Source organism: Arvicanthis niloticus, chromosome 3 (genome assembly GCF_011762505.2).
Source record: "Arvicanthis niloticus isolate mArvNil1 chromosome 3, mArvNil1.pat.X, whole genome shotgun sequence".
Classification (NCBI taxonomy): domain Eukaryota; kingdom Metazoa; phylum Chordata; class Mammalia; order Rodentia; family Muridae; genus Arvicanthis; species Arvicanthis niloticus.
Genome location: NC_047660.1, coordinates 78,449,465 through 78,466,690, shown reverse-complemented (window position 1 = coordinate 78,466,690; position 17,226 = coordinate 78,449,465). Strand labels below are relative to the sequence as shown.

At 51.8% G+C, this 17,226-nt stretch overlaps 1 protein-coding gene across 4 annotated transcripts in view; it reads right to left on the bottom strand.

The window, feature by feature from the left end:
* Zmiz1 (zinc finger MIZ-type containing 1) overlaps positions 1–17,226 on the bottom strand; it is a 200,168-nt gene that overhangs the window by 84,479 nt on the left and 98,463 nt on the right. For all 4 annotated transcript variants that reach the window (XM_076931262.1, XM_034499099.2, XM_034499096.2 and 1 more), the window contains 2 exons: positions 8,047–8,155; positions 3,801–3,914 (listed from right to left, as the gene is read on the bottom strand). In XM_076931262.1, the coding sequence (XP_076787377.1) occupies positions 3,801–3,914; positions 8,047–8,106 (174 nt within the window). In that variant the 5' untranslated portion in view covers positions 8,107–8,155. The remainder of the gene's footprint in view (positions 1–3,800; positions 3,915–8,046; positions 8,156–17,226) is intronic.

Below are 17,226 nucleotides of genomic sequence, written 5' to 3'. Positions count from 1 at the left end.
TTCTGGCACAACAGCCTAGGGGGCATCATGGAGCTCAGCCATGGAGTCACGGTGTTTGGATTGGTGCAATGCTAAGGTTTTTGGATTGGTGCAATGCTAAGGTTGACGCTGGGGAACACTTGTCAATAGTAGTATCCTGAGAACTTGGCTCCCAGGGGACAAAGGTGCAGTATGTGTGTGTGGTCCAGGTAGTCTGGCCAACAAAGGGTTAAAGCCATAGCTCTCCACCTCCAGGGAGGCCTTGGGTCAGGGAAGCAAGGCAAAGGTTTGTGCCTGGTCTGATACTGGCCAGTCTTGTTGCTCTGGTTTAGAAAACCAATTCTAGCTGAGTTGAGCAAGGGAGGCCTGGGGTTATGAGAAGGGTGTAAGGACTTCAGGCCAGCGAAACAGGGGTCTGCTGTGGCCAAGTCTGGCCCCGCTTTGGGCTCAAGTTGTCTTTTGTTGCTGAAAGAAAGGGGTTTTGCTCGAGATCATGCAGCATAGATAGGACACACAGAGTGAGCAAGCCAGAGCCTGGGACACTAAAGAGCCTCACGTGCTGCCCAGCCCCTGGCTGAGTCTGAGCCTCCAAGAAGGTCTCACAAGGTGGGGTCCATTTGGTCATTGGTCAGGTTCATTGGTCAGCTGGGCAGATCAGAGAAGCCTGTTGTGTCCCAGTGAGAGAGAGCCTAGTAGGTTGGCCTAGACTGGATGCATGCTAGAAACCAGTTCATCTAAGGCTGTTCTGCTGGGTCTGGCTGCCAGGTATCTAGACCTCAAGAGGGGCACCTGGCAGGGTGTTTAGTCTCAATACTTCAAAGGGTGAAAACACTGTCCCAGAGACAAGACTTGCATACAGGATCACAGGGTCCTGTTGCAGCAGCTGCTTCTCTGAAGTTAGAGATGAATCTGGGGTGTGCGTGTGCCCTTCATGGTCATCTCACTTTGCTAAAGTGACTACCTACTCCCTGGGCCTCAGTTCCTTCACCTGTGAAATGGGTACAAATGTGCTTATGACTGGTGGATTGGAGTGAGTCCAGAGAGGCCTCCAGGGTTTGATTTAGGTGGCCACGGCCCAGAGACTCACATTTGAATGGACTCTGGGCAGCTTAAGAGTTGGTGGTAAAGCAAGCAAACAAACAAACCAAACCAAAACCAAAAAGCCCTAAAAATCAAAACCAAAACAACAACAAACCCTCCATGTCCATTTGGTCTCTGCAGCTGAGTGGTTTTTAATTTATATCCTCAAAATAAGCCGATCTGGAGGAATTTGGGACTAGCCACCAGAGGTCACTGAAGAAACTGTGTCAACCTGCAGGCTTAGCTACCCCAGGCTAGGGAGGGACCCAAGTCTGCAGTCGTGTGTGTGTGTGTGTGTGTGTGTGTGTGTGTGTGTGTGTGTGTATGTATGTGTGTGTGTGTGTGTGTGTGTGTGTGTGTGTGTGTATGTGTGTGTGTGTGTGTGTGTGTGTGTGTGTGTGCGCGCGAGCACACACGTGCGCTCAGGAGGGCTTAGCCTCCCTGTCCTGCATTTGTCTCTTCTTGCAGGAAGCACTGGGGTGAAGATGGTAACTTCCTTCCCTGCCTACCTAGAAGGCTCTTCTCTAGATACCATAAAGATGGAGCCCTGAAAGACAGATTGGACTCCAAGGTCAACTTCTGTGACCTTCCCTTCTCCAGCTCTTTCCTGCAGCAGGCTCTCCTGAACTCACAGGCCTGTGTATTGGGGGCCATGTTTATGGGGTTGGTGGAGGGGCTTTCAATGGCTCCTTTTGGTTGGGAGGCAGGTTGGAGGGCCGGGGTAAGTATGTGCTTTGTTGTGGGGAGGTGGTGAAGGGCTCTGGGGAACTGACAGAGGACATCTGTCCACAATGTCCTCTGCCTGGAAAGACACATCTCTGCTTAGGAACATCTCAAGAGGTACTCTTGGGAGGTGGTCCCTTTTGCTGGAAGCCCTGCATTGCTGCTCACTCCCAGGACCGACTCCTCCACCCAACACACAGACAAAGCCCTGCACTGCTCTGCTGTTCACTCACAGGACAGACCCCCCACAACTATTCCATACTTGAGCACAGCTCTCAGTCTCCTGCTTCTTTGCCACCAGAACCTGTCCTTTCCAGCTGACATCTAGGCTCTGTTCTCCTAGCCTGTGGGTTCTTCCCTGAGAACAAGACCTTCTGGGTTCCTACTGTATTTCATGGCTACAGTGGTGGCCTGCAGCAAGGACTTGGTAAATGTCTACTGAATGACTAAATGAACAACAAGCAAGGCAGGACCAGCCCCTGGTTCATCCAGTCTGGCCAGGGCCAATGTCTCTCTCGGGTCCATGATCTAGGCAGGGTCAGGCTTGGGGCAGTATGCTGGGGGAGCATATTAGTTTGTTTAGCAACATTCTGTGCATGCCCCCAGCCTCTCTTCCCACTACAGTTACAGGAAACGGGGGTGGGAACTGCGACCTGGGCAACATCTGGCCCTCTCTATGGGGCTTAGGCTGGACCCAGATCCTGCAAAGAGGATTAGGCAGTTGGAGAGGGGAGCTCGGGGCTGAAGGATAAGGAAGATGGGGCCATGCAGGTGGCTTCAGTGAGGCAGATGGGGCCAGCTTCTGATAGACGAGCCCTGGGAGCCTCTGTGCCATGTTTTAGATGGACTGGACCATCCCCTTCAGGTTCAGATGGGCCTCAGCTAGAGACTGAGATGCTTTTAAGACTGGGTGGCATGGCAGTCATGCCATGTCTTCCTCTGTAAAATGGGAAGCTTGAGGACAGGTGGATTCTGGGATGCGGCATGTGTCTGCCATGGGCATCTCAGCCTTTCTCAGAACAAGATAGCCTAATGTGGTCACCATGTCTCCTCTTCTAAGCCAGAGCTAAGCTGGGCTCTGTCCCCCTCCTGTCTGATGCTCTTTAGGAGACACCATTCCTGTCTGGCCATGCATCTCCAGCCTCCATTCCACACTCAGGACATGCGGGCTCCACACAGTGTAATCCACACTCCCTTCCCAGCCCACTACAGGCCTTCTGAGGGACTGTCCTAATGCAGGCCACGTGGCTGGGGGACACTTAAAAGTTACAGAAGACTCCCAGGTGGTTCTTTTTAGTTTCAAGTTTGGGCAGGTTCAAAATCTTGCCTAGTCTGTATCCTAGAACCCTACCCAGTTCTCTGGACACCAAGGGCCTTTGCAGATGCTGATTTGTGGCCCAGGGATACTCCAGCTGTGGTCAGCAGCCTGGTAAGTTGTGCCATATGTATGTGTGGTTTTGCATGACTAGCCCCGCCTCCCAGCTGGCAAAGACCTGCTCTTGTCACCTGCTTTCTCAGTTATTTGTCCACATTGCTGCCCCTTATTAAGAAATCAAGTTTAAGAAAGTTTTATTTATCTTGGGGTGTCCAGGACTTGGCAGAGGGGACTCATATGTGATAAATGAGGGATCAATCAAGGTCTATTTGTCCAGATGGATGAATGTAATGGGGCTCTCTCTATACATGCTCTTGAGTTGACAGATAGATGACCAGAGCGAGGTTCAATAAATGTTTGGCAGATGGGAGAATAAATGGCTGTGGAAAAGGAAGGCAGAGTTCTTCGAACTCCCCTACCTCTGAGGGAGCACTGGTCCCCACAGTGTGCTTCTCATCAAGTGTGAGGAAGCCACACATCCCATGAAGACTGTCTCCACGTCAGACCCAGCAGTGGGGGTGCGTGCACCTGCAGGGACAGCTTGTAGCATGGGCAGCTGTTCCCCCAGAAAGCTTTGTGGACAGGACTTGCGGTCCCAAATCCTTCCTTTCCAGGGTGCTGTGTGGGGGAGGGGAAGACTCACCGTCAGGCAGCCCATGAGGCTCTGCTCAAAGGGCCGCTGGAAGGCTCGAGGGTCTCCACACCAATCCAGCAGCTCCGTAGCAGCATTGTGGAAGTTGGCAGGGTTCTGTAAGTGCTGTGGAGAAAAAGAGAAATGCTTGAGGCTACAAGAGGAGCCCAGGGAATGGAGAACCTCAGGACTAGCTAGAAAGGAGACACACAGAAAGGGGCAGAGGGCAGGCCGGATTCTCCAGCTTTCTCAAACACCCTCTATGCAAAGCCTGGCCTAGGGCAGTAGGATGAGGCCATTGACCCACTTCAAAGGTGAGAATCGGGGATAGTAAAGGCCAGAGCCATCAGGTATCCAAGTGCTCTGTGGATGCGGTGGCTGGGGAAGGATCCCAGAGAGGTTTTGGAAGGTGGTACCCAGTCTTTATACTTGAAACCAGCAGGCTCTGGAGGTGCCTCCCTAACAACCCATCCCCCTCTCACCCTCTGTATTCCAGCTCAGGTCTTCCCTGTGTGTGTCGGGGGAGGACACTGCAAACACGAAGGGGGACTTGGTATACAGTATCTGGATCACCATGCTGTCTATAGTATGGTGTATGTGGCTCCTCAGGCCTAGGTGATCCTGGCCCTTTTGGAGCCTCTTCTTCCTGCCTCGCACATAGGAAGTCAGAATCCCAGGGCTTTCAGACTTACTTCAGGCCCCAGGTTGCCAGCATGCAGAAATTGAAAAGATCTCACTTTATCCTTAATACTGACCCTTGGCTTCCTGGGTCCTCGTCATTTGCCACTGGGACCAGGAGATAGAAGACTAGGGCCATGGGGCAAGTTAGAGTCACGGCTGTGATTTGGCCTAGTGGTAGGTGTGACCTCAGAGGGTATCATGTAGAAACCAGATGCATACACACAGGATGCTAGCAGCTCCAGGCCCCTTGGTATTGGTAGCACAGCAGGATCTCACTGGCCTAGACGGGTCCTGTAACTCACCTGTGACATGAGTCAATTCACAGCCAGGGCAGAGTGGGCCTTGGAGCTGGCATCCCAGAATGGGGGTGTGGTCATAGGAATTTTGGTTCCTTGTGCTTATTAGAGTATGGTTCATGCAAGGAAACGCTTACAGTGGGAAGGAAGTGAGCTCGATTAGAACACCCCTCTCCATGGAGAGGGAGAAAGAGAGGGAGGAGAAGGGCAAGTGAGCAGTAACAGCCTGTGTCGTGGGGGCCCGGATGACAATTAAACAAGACCAGGCTGGGCTTATGTGGTCCAAGCAGAACACCCGGCAGGTGGCGTGGTTCTACATGCGCCTGCCCTTGGCTCAGGGTTAGATCTCAGTCTCCCTGAGGCTCCCCACCTCCCCTGGAGGAGCCCAGCGGTGTGAAGCTTTCAGGCTTGGCTCTCTAAAGCTGCAGCTCCTCATAAGAGCACCAAGACAGCAGGGATGACTGCATACACAGCCACGCCCTTTGGGAGGGTGGCTGCCTGGCTTTGCTTCTGCTTCTGGTGTTCACTTCTAAATCTGCCTTTCAGAGGCCCCAGGGAGCACTGAGGCTCTGATGGGGCGTTGCAACTCGGCAGCTCCTTCTGGCTTGCACTCCCCCTGACAACCAGGTGTTTCATTTATTTATGTGATGCCACAACCAATCAGCAGTGTCAGCAAGCTCCACATGCTACTCTCAGTGGCCATAGCAATGTTCTTTGGAGATCCGAGCACCTGAGTGGCCTCTGAGGCTGATCCCCAAGCCTGCTCTTGTTCCGACCCTATTTGAGCAAAAGCTGTCTGCATCTTGCCAGCCTCCTCTCCATTCACAGCTGGCTCATTATGGGATGCATCTCACAGAGGAGGTAAACAGTAGCATCCTCTTAATGCTGTTGCCTGGATCCCTGTAGCCTCAGTTGAGGCCCTTTTCTCCGCACTCCTTGCTCATTATAGCTTAAGCACATAGAGACTGTGTTTTGATGACACACAAAGTGCGCACCTGGCCCAAACTCCAGCTCAGCCACGGAGTCACGCAGCCCTGAGGACATTACTGAACCTCAGCGCTCTCGTCTGTGAAATGGGAATGGGGTTGGGGGAGTGATGGGAGCATGTAGGGCTGTGGCCACATGTGGGAGAAGCCTATTACAGAGCAGGGACACAGTGCTGCCGGCAACTGGTGCTTCCCATGCAGGAGCCTCTCTTCTCTTACAAACCTCTGGACTCTAGAGTCTAGAAGATAGAAACAACTTCCTAGGCACGCCTAGACTGGCATAGGGTACGGTCTGAAAGGAGTGATGGATGGGTATCCGATTATCCTAATGATATCTCCTCTACCAAGGCCAGCCACCTGGCCACTTTACAAGGGACCCCAGTGGCCTAGGGAGGGAAAGGGGCCTAGGGAAGACTAGGATGAACGGCCTGTAGTAGGGATACATTTGGAATCACTGGCAGAAGTTCCCAACCTGTGGCTGGTACTAGACACCAATGGCTCATTTCCCATCAGAAAGCCCTCCACCCCTCCACAGTTCCTCAGGGGACTGGAGCTATACCAACGATTGCTGAGTGTGTGGGCAAGAAGTGGGCACACTAATGCTCCAACCAGGGCCGGCTCCCCAAGAGGTGATGGATTCATCTTATCAATCCAACTGCCCACCAGTCGCTCGGTGGGATGATAGACACATGAATGAATCATAGACACATTCATCTATGTGTCTATCCATCCATCCAGAACAAATCCATCCATATATCTACCTGCCCATCTGCCCATTCAAGCATTCATCACTTTATCTATCCCTTATCCATCTACTCATCCATCTGTCCACTCATCTAGAAGCCAATTTATCCAGCCAGTCACCCATTCATCCATCTACCCATCTATCATCTATACATACCTACTCATCTAACTCTCTAGCCGTATGTCCATCTACCCACTCACCCACCCTCCTCTGCACCCATCCGAAATACTATGGCCCCAGCCTAGATGGATGGGGTACACTGTGGACTTTGAGACCCTCGTGCCTCATCTTAAGAGGGGAGCAGGATCCTGGGTGACCAGGAAGCCCCTGAGCTCAGGCATGGGTGTGCTGGTGCTCCAGAGGCTGCCTAGGGCCTGGGGGAAATTGCTGGGCCCTATAAACTGATTCACAGTGCAGGGTTCTCTCTATGGCACCAAGATGACCAGGACCCTCAAGAATCGCACCTTACAAAAAGGAAACCTTTGTTCTTCCAGCACCTAGAGGCTAAAGAAGAGGGCAGTCAACCAGGAGAGCTGCAGAGAGGGGCTGTATGGTGCTAGGGGGTCTGATGCCAGGGACTGCTGGGGGCCATGAGTGTGGCTGGGAAGGCTGTGCTGGAAGGGTTAGGTGCCAAGAGTCCAAGGTTGTGAGGCCCAGGGTGGGAGGAGCCATAGACTGCATCAGCCACGGTCCACCTAAATGCAGACGCATTTGTCACCCATGCATGCAAACATTCACCTTTCTATTCTGAATAAGTTGTCATGCCTGAGACGCCACAGTCCTCAGCTAGACATTGGACCCAAAGGTAGAGAGAGCATCATTCTTAGTCATCTCTGGGGAAAGGTTGAAGCATTATTCCTGGTCATGTCTGGGGGATGTCTAGTGAGAACTTTCCTGTTTCCCAACAACCCATGACATGACATCCCCCAGTGGAGATGAACTGCCACTGGGGTACCGAGTATGGGCAAGCTGGGGAACCCCCCCGCCCCTCACCCCCAGTGTAGGATGAAGTTGTCCTAGCACCACTGAAGCAGTATTCCCTTTCTGTGCCTCGGTTTCCTTTTCTGTAAAGGTTCTCAAAACCTTTCCCTTTCTTGAAACTTTTTTGACACAGGGCCTCATGCAGCTCATACTGGTCTCAAATTCGCTGTGTGGCTGAAGATTATCTCGAACTCCTGATCTTCGTGCCTCCATCTACCCAGTGCTTGGGATCACAGAAGTGTGCCAATCACACCAGGCCTTCTGTTTACTGTTAGCAAGCAGCTGGAGCAGGGGCCTAGAGGTCATAGGTCTGGGAGGGAGCTGGTACAAGGTGGACAATGGTGTTAGTCACCTCACTGTACCCTCACTGTAACTCAAGGCATGGAAGCAAAACCCAGAGAAGGCAGGCAGGACACTGGCCCAAAGTGGCACCACTGGGTGGGAATGAGGCACGGCTGGCATTCATATGTGTGTGGGTCTCGTGTTAGCTGGCACCCAGGGACCATCCTGCTGCAGCACAGATCTACTCCCTGCCTGTCCCACCCACCCTGCCAGCTGGCCACACCCACCTGCTTGATGCACTGCAGACGGTCATTGGTCTGCTGGATGTGCCTGTCCATAGAATTCATTCTGGCCGTTTCGCTGGGTCCTACCCGAGAGCCATGAACGTGGTCCAGCCTGAGGAGAGAGGAAAGAGGGTGTCACTGAGTGGGGTATACCTGACAATCCTGCACAGCTTCCCAGCTACCCTCCCATTTCCACATTGGCAATCCTGCCCTAAAGGGGCCTGGAGCGCCCAGCTTTATCTTAAGAGATTTCCAGCAAGAAGGTAAAAGCGGGAACCGTGCTTGCATTTGTTTTTCCCATCCTCGTCCTGCCCCTCCTTTCACCATCATGGTGCCTGTCAAACGTTAAATACTCCCTGACACCCAGTTCCTTGTCCATCATTTCATTATCATTTCAGTGTTCATTGATGTCCTGGATAATTTTATGTCAACTTGACACAAGCTAAAGTCATTCGAGAGGAGGGAACCTCAACTGAAAAAAAAAAAAAAAAAACCTCCATAAGCTCTGGCTGTAGGAGGCTGGAGAGATGGCTCAGCAGTTAAAAGTGCTGACTGCTCTTCCAGAGGTCCCAGGTTCAATTTCTAGCTCAGAGACTGTAACCAACCAAGAAAAGACCTCCATGGACATACTAGCCAGCAGGGGGCACTCTAGACAAACCACAGCACCATGAGGACCAGACACCGACACTGCAGACTCTGGAGAACCTCTTCCTTCCCATCACTCTAAAAGCTCGGAGGTGTCTTGAGCTCTAAAAGCCAGGAGGGCCCTGTGAAGTTGTCCCTAGCTTCAAAGCTTCAGTTTCCACATGGATAGGAAACAAGAGTCCCCTGTGGCTCCACCAAGCTCTGCCTCCAAGGAGGATCTTCCGGAGGGCCATGCCATTTAGGACCAGGAACCCAGAGAGGTCTTGACACATGCTTGCACATATCGATAACTTCGATGCTCTGCCCACCCACGGAAGCTTCTAGCAAGTATGAGGAGCTTGCACATTCCTGGTCAGCAACCTTTGGGCCTCAAGGTTGCTTTTCTCTTATGAGTGCAGTCAGGAGCCCAGGTCTTACTTCAGGAGGCAAATAGCCAAGAGACAGACAGCACCATTCTAGATCAGGCTAGCCTCCACAGACCCAGTGGACTCAAAGATCCACAGGACACCAGTGAGTAAGGTTGTTCCCAACCTGACAGTCCATTTGATTTTGTTTTGGGGAGCCCAAAACCCATAATTATTTTGTCCAAGATAACATGGTCTATATCTGTCCAGATCTGGGCTCCATCTTATGGAATCAAGGTGTGCCACAGCTGGGTTTCCAACACTTGTGAGACTCATAGGACACCAGAGAGATAACTATCAGGAGACATTACAGACCACAGGGACAACAGTCCCTGCCCACCACAAAAATACAGTCTCATTGTAATTCAGATTGGTTTCAAATTCATGGGGAATTCTCCTGCCTCAGTGCTGGGATTAAAGTTACCTAGCTATCATATATTTCTATTTATAAAGTATCTGGCTGAAGAAAGAGGCCCATACAAGTAAGGTGGCATGCAATACACTCCTTTTATTTTTATTTTTCCAGACAGGGACTTTGTACGTAGCCCAGGCTGGCCTCGAATCTATGAAACTCTCGTTTGAGCTTCTCGAGCCATTATACTTAGCTGAGGTGTCATTTTGAAACTGCTCATATCAATGGTGGAGAATGGGGTCAATAACACAGGAATGAATGGAAATGGTGGGTCTGAATTCTACAATGCAAGGGGCAAGGACTTGAAAGTTAAGGGTCCAGAGCCTGAGGAGAGGTTAGCACCAGGCAGGAAAAAAAGGAAGGGGGCATGGAGGACACAGTCTGCATCTGTACACACTATTCTCATTGGCAGCCCATCTGAGGCATAGATGATTTTTCTCAAGTTTTAAAGCCTTCAAGAAGTGAAATGCAGGGAGGCCGCTAGCTGTGCTGAGGTAGAAATCTCTGCCTTTCTAACCATTCTCATGCTGTTCTTTTTATACCCCTCACAGACTGGTGGGCACAGTCTTCTGCATATTCCTATCTCAAGCCATAACTGGGTCCCAAAAGAAGTCCTTGTTCCATTCAACTGGTCCAAAGCCAGTGGTTTGCAAGGCCACCCAGAACCCCAGCACAGGACTTAGCATAGCTGTCAGGAAGTGGTGAGCCGTTGGCAGCCAGCAGAGGTCGCCCTGCTGCCACGGAAGCACTACTCAGAGTTGTTTGTCGCCAGGTGCCTTTAGAAATCTTTACAAAATCATCAGTGGAAGCAGCTCTAGCACCCAGGCAGGTCCGGGCTCTCTACTAACCAAGAGCCTGGTACCAGTGCCCGGTCGCTTCTTCCAATCTGCTGCCCTCTGAATAAGTGTGAGCTCAATCAGGGACCTTGACTGCAGTCCTGCCATCTCTGTTCTTGCAAGCCTTTCTAGTTAGCCTGGGGGTCTATAATGGGTGCCTGCTCTGCCACTCTCCCACTGTGTGAACAAGGGTAAGAAGCTGGGCCTCAGTTTCTCTATCTGTAAAATGAAGGCCTGGGCTAGTTATCCTCTGGCAGCCTGCCAAACTCCAGCATCAGAGGGCTCCAGCTGCCTGGAAACTCCACTTCAGTAGGAGCAGAGCATTTAACTTTAAAATTCAAGGGTTCTTCCCAAGCTGTGGAGCCTGCAGCCTGGAAAACTCCATGAAAACTGCTTCCACCACTCCACCAACCCGCTGCCAGATGGCCCAACGCCCCAGGCACTGCCTCTCTTGAAGCTACGCCTGACCAGAGTTCATTACATGTATGGAAGTTTTTAGGTGATGACATGGTAGTCAGGCCGAGTCTTCCCAATTTCCAGGGGTGGTTGCGCCGGGAGAAGCTTCTGTTGACAGTAGCCATCTCCTGGCAACACTTAGGTCAAGTTTGCCCTGTGCACTTAAAGCCTCTTGGAGAATGAACTGCAGAGAGCTGAAGCCAACCTCTTCAACTATGCCAGTGGCAGAAAAGAGTGGACAGAAGCCTCAAACAGGCAAGAAGCCATCTGGTTGTCTTAGATATAGGGTCCTTCCCTAGACATAGGGACAGAGAATTTTTACTGTACTGTGGGCAGAGCACTCCAGTGTGGCAAGACCACCTCACAACCATCTTACAAACATCCTGTTTTCTTACGTCTCAGGCCTAGCTAGTAAACCTGAGTGTCCCCAGGTAGAGGTGTTTTTTGCACTGCACACACACCTATGTACCCCTCTGCACTCTCCATAGCTGGTATGTGCACTCATGGGCTGCTGGCCCAGATGCACTCGAGCACACACATCTCCTGACAGCTTGCACAGGCAAGTAGCACATCTCTGGGGAGCTGTGTGAGCAACGGTGTGCAGAAATGATTCAATCACCGTGCACATCTGCAGCTTGAGGTAGGAGATGGGGGAGGGAGGCTGGCAGCAGGGCTGGGAGGCTCTACCCACAGCCTGACTAGAGCCTGTGCTTCAAAACAGGACCAGTCTTGCTCTGGGGAGAGAGAGAGAGAGAGAGAGAGAGAGAGAGAGAGAGAGAGAGAGAGAGAGAGAGAGAGAGAATGAATCTAGGCTTTAGGGAATCACCTCAACCTGACCCTTCACCAGTGTGGTAGTAAATGCTTGGCCCAGGGAGTGGCACTATTTGGAGGTGTGACTTTGTTGGAGTAGGTGTGGCCCTATTGGAGGAAGTGCATCACTGCATCACTGTGGGCATGGGCTTTAAGGCCCTCACCTTAGTGCCTGGAAGTCAGTATTCTGCTAGCAGCCTTCAGATGTAGAACTCTCAGCTTCTCCTGTACCATGCCTGCCTGGATGCTGCCATGCTCCCACTTTGATGATAATGGACTGACCCTCTGAACCTGTAAGCCAGCCCCAATTAAAGCAGCTTGAGATTTTTAGGGGACAGAGGTCATGGAGCTTGGGCATGTGTCAACACATCCATGTCCTCTCCTGGCCTGGGCCCCTCCTACCACTGCTCTTAACACACATCCCAAGACCCTCACTTGCTCCTAGCCTGAGCTCTGAACACATTGCTACAGCTTTGATTTGGCCTGCCCTCGGGTCAGTCTGCCTACCCTTTCACCCCTAGAGGTCCAGCGAAGTGTAGTCAGCAAGTGACACTACTCACTCACTCTACTCCAGTCCCCTCAGTGTCACTGTCACACACCCGCCTCCCCCTCAGCCAGGATGGCTGACAGTTATGCATCTTGAAGCCCATACCCCAAATGTGCTCATTCAATGGACAGACACGGGTGGATACATGGCTATCGCTAAGGTACGGAGACTGAAACCTTAGCTGTAACTATGGGATCTCGGGACTGGGAGGTATTGGCCACTTAGGACAGTGTCCTTAAGGAATGGTCCATGTCCCATAGGTGAAAAGGATGACCTCAGGTAGTCTACAGGCAAATCTTTTGCATTTTCATAGTGAAGTCTTGGTCTAGGAAAATGACCAAGGGTGAGTTCACGGGTCTTATTTATGATGGAGTTAAACTACTTATGCAATGGCTGACCTAAGTGAGCTCAAAGGTCATTTTAAATGTAGTCTTAGTTGAGAGTTGGGTGGGATGTGGTGGCCAGGAATGAGGTGAGGGAAGCTCTGATGTAGACCTCCACCCCCTCATCTTAAAAAAGAGGTCATGGAAGCTCAGAGAATAATGCCTGGGAAGCAAGGGCCGGGGGAGCTGGTGACTTTTCTTCGGTGCTTTACTCCAGGGGAGTCTGGAAGACAAGCAGGCAGGAGCCAGAGAAGTGAGGACGCTTCAGGCAGCTTCTGGGGACCAGCTGTCCTTCTCTAGAGCAAGCAATGAGGACAGCCCTGGGCAGGCAGGAGGTCTGCATGGGGTGGGGTTCCAGTGGGTGGTGGGCTGGGAGCCAGGCCTTCCTGGCTGTGGGCTTTGGGAAGGCCCTTTCACCTCCTGAGCCTGTGTCTTCATATGGGAGGACAGGAAATCTCCTCCCTTCCCTGCTGGGCTGAGGGGATGAGCAAGCAAAGACACTTAGGGGAGAGGTTTCTGAAAGACCTGTACCTGCTTCCTCTAGCCAAGCAGCGAGCACCCCGTGACCAGGCTCCATAAGGCCCATGACATCTGGCCAGCGATCCAAGGAGCTTTGGCTCCATTTTGGATGTTTCTAGAAGGATGGAGCTTCTTTTCTCAGTGAGCAAATCTCCCAAGCACCCACCCTATCCACAGGAGTATCCACTGCTGATGTTGGTTAAAGAAAAATAGTATAGCCTCGGCCTTTCAGATTCCTGAAGGGCAGCCCCACTTAGCTGTGCCTAACATTCTGCTCTGGACTGAATGTTACTCTAGAGGAGTGACACACACTGGCCCTGAGAAAGGTCGCCATGGTCCCTACCCACACTAGGCTGAGGACTGCAGCTACATCTGGGTTCTTTGTCCGTTGGGCACAGGATGGCTCTGAAGCCATGCAGTGCCTTCAAGTCAAGCCCTTCTGTCCCCTCTGGGCACATTCTAGATCATTGATTCTGCATGCCCGACACCCCAGCCTCTACACACAATCCGCAAAGAAGAGGTGGACCAGTCTTGGCCCTTGGGGCTCTTCTTCTCTGGCAGAACTGGTCCCCGCATTGAGCCTGCAGGGAACAGGCACTAAGTTTTCTGTGTCACCTCACTTGGTGTCAGCTCTGCTGTGACTTAAGTTCCAGTTATCATGGTCCAGCCACCGAGAGGAAACCGAGGTTCTGAGAGGCCCAGTGACTTGCTAAGACCCCAGTGCTAAGAAGTGGCGCCGGGATCCTGCACTACCCTGACCACAAGGGCTTCTGCTGCACATGTGATTCTGCACAGGAGCATGGCAGATCTTCATTGGCTGGATACTTCCTTCCCACCCCCCACTTCCCAGAGCAAGGAAGACCATCACTGCCATGCGCTGTTAACATGACTGACACTGTGCAAGCCACAATGGTGTCCCCAGGACAATACACAAACACACACACACACACACACACACACACACACACACATCCTGACCTGGCCTGGCTTTGCCTCAGGCTCCTGTGGCTATTCCAAAGTTTCAGATGCCATGAAGTGGGGAGGGGTTAGGGAGGCCAGCAATCACTTAAGAGCTCTGGGGGACAGGGAAGCTGGCGTCTCTAGAAAGCAGTGAACTCAAGAAGATGTTTCTACAGCTTCAGCTCTGGGCACAGAAGGTGTTTTGACTGTCTCCTACTTCTGGTTCCCCTCCACCTTCCTGTCTGTAAGGGACCACCCAGTCCAGGAATGGCGGGGCTGAGAGCAAGACTGAGAGTAGAATCATCTCCAAGTTCTGCACCCTGGACAGACATGGCTAATCAATCACAGCACTCTTCTTGCTTAGTCTAGACATTGACAGATGATTGTCTACCGAACTATTGGCTCACCCTCTCTTTGCTATTCCAGGAAATGAAGACTCTCAGGTGAGTCATTTTTGTGTGTGTTGTGTGTAGTGTGTAGTGTGTGCATGTTGGTGCTAGTGTATATGTGTGAGTGGAGGTCCAAGGCTGACACCGGGTGCCTTTATTTAGTTTCCTTCCATCCTTTTTTTTTTTTTTTATTTTAAAGGCACAATCTCTCACTGAACCTAAAGCTTGATTCTTCCAGGCTGTAGGACAGATGACCTGCTTATCTCCCTGGCTGCTGAACACACCAATGCTGGGCCGATAGGTTTGCATTACTGTATACGGCTTTCATTCGGGTAGGTTCTAGGGATCTGAACTCAGGTCTTTGTGTGGCAGGCATGCTACTGACTGAGCCATCTTCCCAGCCTTGAATGACTCAGCTCTGAAAGAGGAGTGAACAGCAAGAGGCTACCGGGTAGACCACACACCTACTTCTGGATCCCTGACTTGGTGTTCTTTCCTGAAACCCAGAGTGTGAGCAAGGCTCTTTTCAAGCCCCGAGCCCCTTGGTGGAGGGACCACACAATCAGGTAGCCACATTCCAAGCAGCTTTCTAGCACAGATGTGCATCCAACTCTATTATTCCATTTTGCAGATGGGAAAACTGAGGCTTGGTATGGGTGTGCAATTTCTGTCAGCCAGGTAGAGGTGTGGCTGTCCAGTGGAGGCTAGGAGAAGGGGTGAGATCCTCCTGGAGCTAGCATTACAAGCGATTGTGAGCCTTCAGAGGTGGATGCTGGGAAAATATGAATTGTTAACCCCTAAGCAGCGCCTGTCTGTCCCTGCCTGTCAGATTTTTCAAAAATTCTCAAAAGCTATTTTATTTTTAAGGGAAAAGTATCAGAAGGGAGACAGATTTGTGCTAAAAGTGGCAGATAGAAAATAAGCAACATTTCTCTTGGCTCAGACCTGGAAGGGAGCTGGGGAAGCAGTCAGACCCGTCTGACATTCCCAGCTGAGGAAACAGGCCCGGGAGAGGTAGGTGTGGTCAGAGGAGAACCTTGAAAACCTGAGTAGGTCCCACCTGCGCCTGGGTACCCGGCTGCCCTGAGCCTCTCACGACCCCACATTGGCCCTTGCAGGTGCCAGTCTAAGCTAGGAGGCTGTCAGTCCACAGACAGCTGCAACAGCAGGCTGCCTGGAGCTGCCAGCCCCTCAGGTGGGGCTATGAGCCCATGCCAAGGGGTGGTAGGATCAAATGCTCTGTGCCCACTGTGAAAAAGCCATGCTTTCCTTGCAGAGCTGTGACCCCAGGGTTCTGGGCAGAAGCCTCTTTTCTCTCCAGATGGTTCTATATCTCCACCATACTGTCTATTATCTTGTTTGAGCTCAGGGAGTCACGGGGTATGAGGATCCAGCCACTGCTGTCTCAGGTCAGAGGCCCTCAAGGGGATAAGTGGGACCTTACTTCCTGCCCAGCGACAGCGATGAACAGTCCCAGGAGATGCCCTCTGTGGTTCACAGAGCACTCGGCTGTTCTCACCTTCATGTCATCAGCCAGTCTCAGACAGGCAGTGTGGCTTAGTGGTACGGGCAGTAGGGCACTGGGTTCAAATCCTGCCCTTGTTGTATGCTGGCCTCTGAGGCCTGAGTGCTTCTGCAAGCATGCGGTAGTGATGACAGCAGCCACCCAGGCTGCTGGGCTCACTTTGTCAGTGAGTTCCTGAACATAAATCTGTATCCGGCCCCACCTATCAGCTGTGTACAGGGCCCCTGGCCCTTCTGGATAATACCCGTGGAGGGAGCAGACAAAGACGAAGACTTATGTGCCGTTACCCTGAATGCTAAAAACTGCCAATCTGAAAAAAACCTAACAACCTAGTTTTTAAGCCTGTCCACTAAACTTTGCAGTAGTGTCTTTAAAAGAGGCTCAGCTCGTAAACTGAGGCCTCGAGGAAGGAGGATGAACGGGAGCACCACTGCTCACTATCCCTCTTTGTAAATATTTTATACGTATGTGTCTGGGGGGGGGGCGGGATGAGGGGGATTGAGCATATGAATGTGGGTTCCCATGGAGGTCAGAGGAATCATATCCCCCTGGAGCTGGGGGGTACAGTCAGTTGTAAACCTTCTGCTGTAAGTGCTGGGAATCAAACTCGGGTCCTCAGCAAGAGCGATATGTGTGCTTAACCACTGAGCCATCTCTCCAGCCCCTCTCCCCGGTCCCTCTTGAGAGAGCCTCCACAGAGGCTTGGAGGATGTAGGTAACTGGGCCTAAAGTGGAGCTCGGGAGGCCAAGCCCACCAGCTGGAATGCTGGGTGGGAGCACTGAGTGGGAAGGTCCGGGTCTGTAAAGTTTCAGTGTAGATGAGAAATAGGACGGGAGATTTGCGACTTGTGAGCTCATTGGGGGTGGAGGGAAGCTGGGTACCCACATGGAGCTTTTCTACACAGGCAGTGCCTCCTGCATTGAGAACAAGAGGCCAGAGAAGGCCCATTGAGGGTTTAGTGAAGGGGCGGGGGCAGTCAGTTGCTGTGAGCAGTCCACTGGAACACAATCTCCCGAGGTCATCCTGAAGAATTGAAGCCCTGGTCAGGTGAGAAAAATGCTTTATGTCTTACCCTCCCGGGGAGATGGCTTCTACATGCTCCCATATTACTTTGAATGCTCGACATTTCCACAGGTATTGGATCATAAGACAGACACCCCTTTCCCTGAACACATTTTAAATTTCTATAAGCATGAGTGTCCCCAGAACTCACTTGGAGAAAATGCTGACCTAAGTGGCATGCCAATGGGATATAGAGGAAGGAGAGAGCCAGGGAGGACAAGGGGAAGCTGGCAG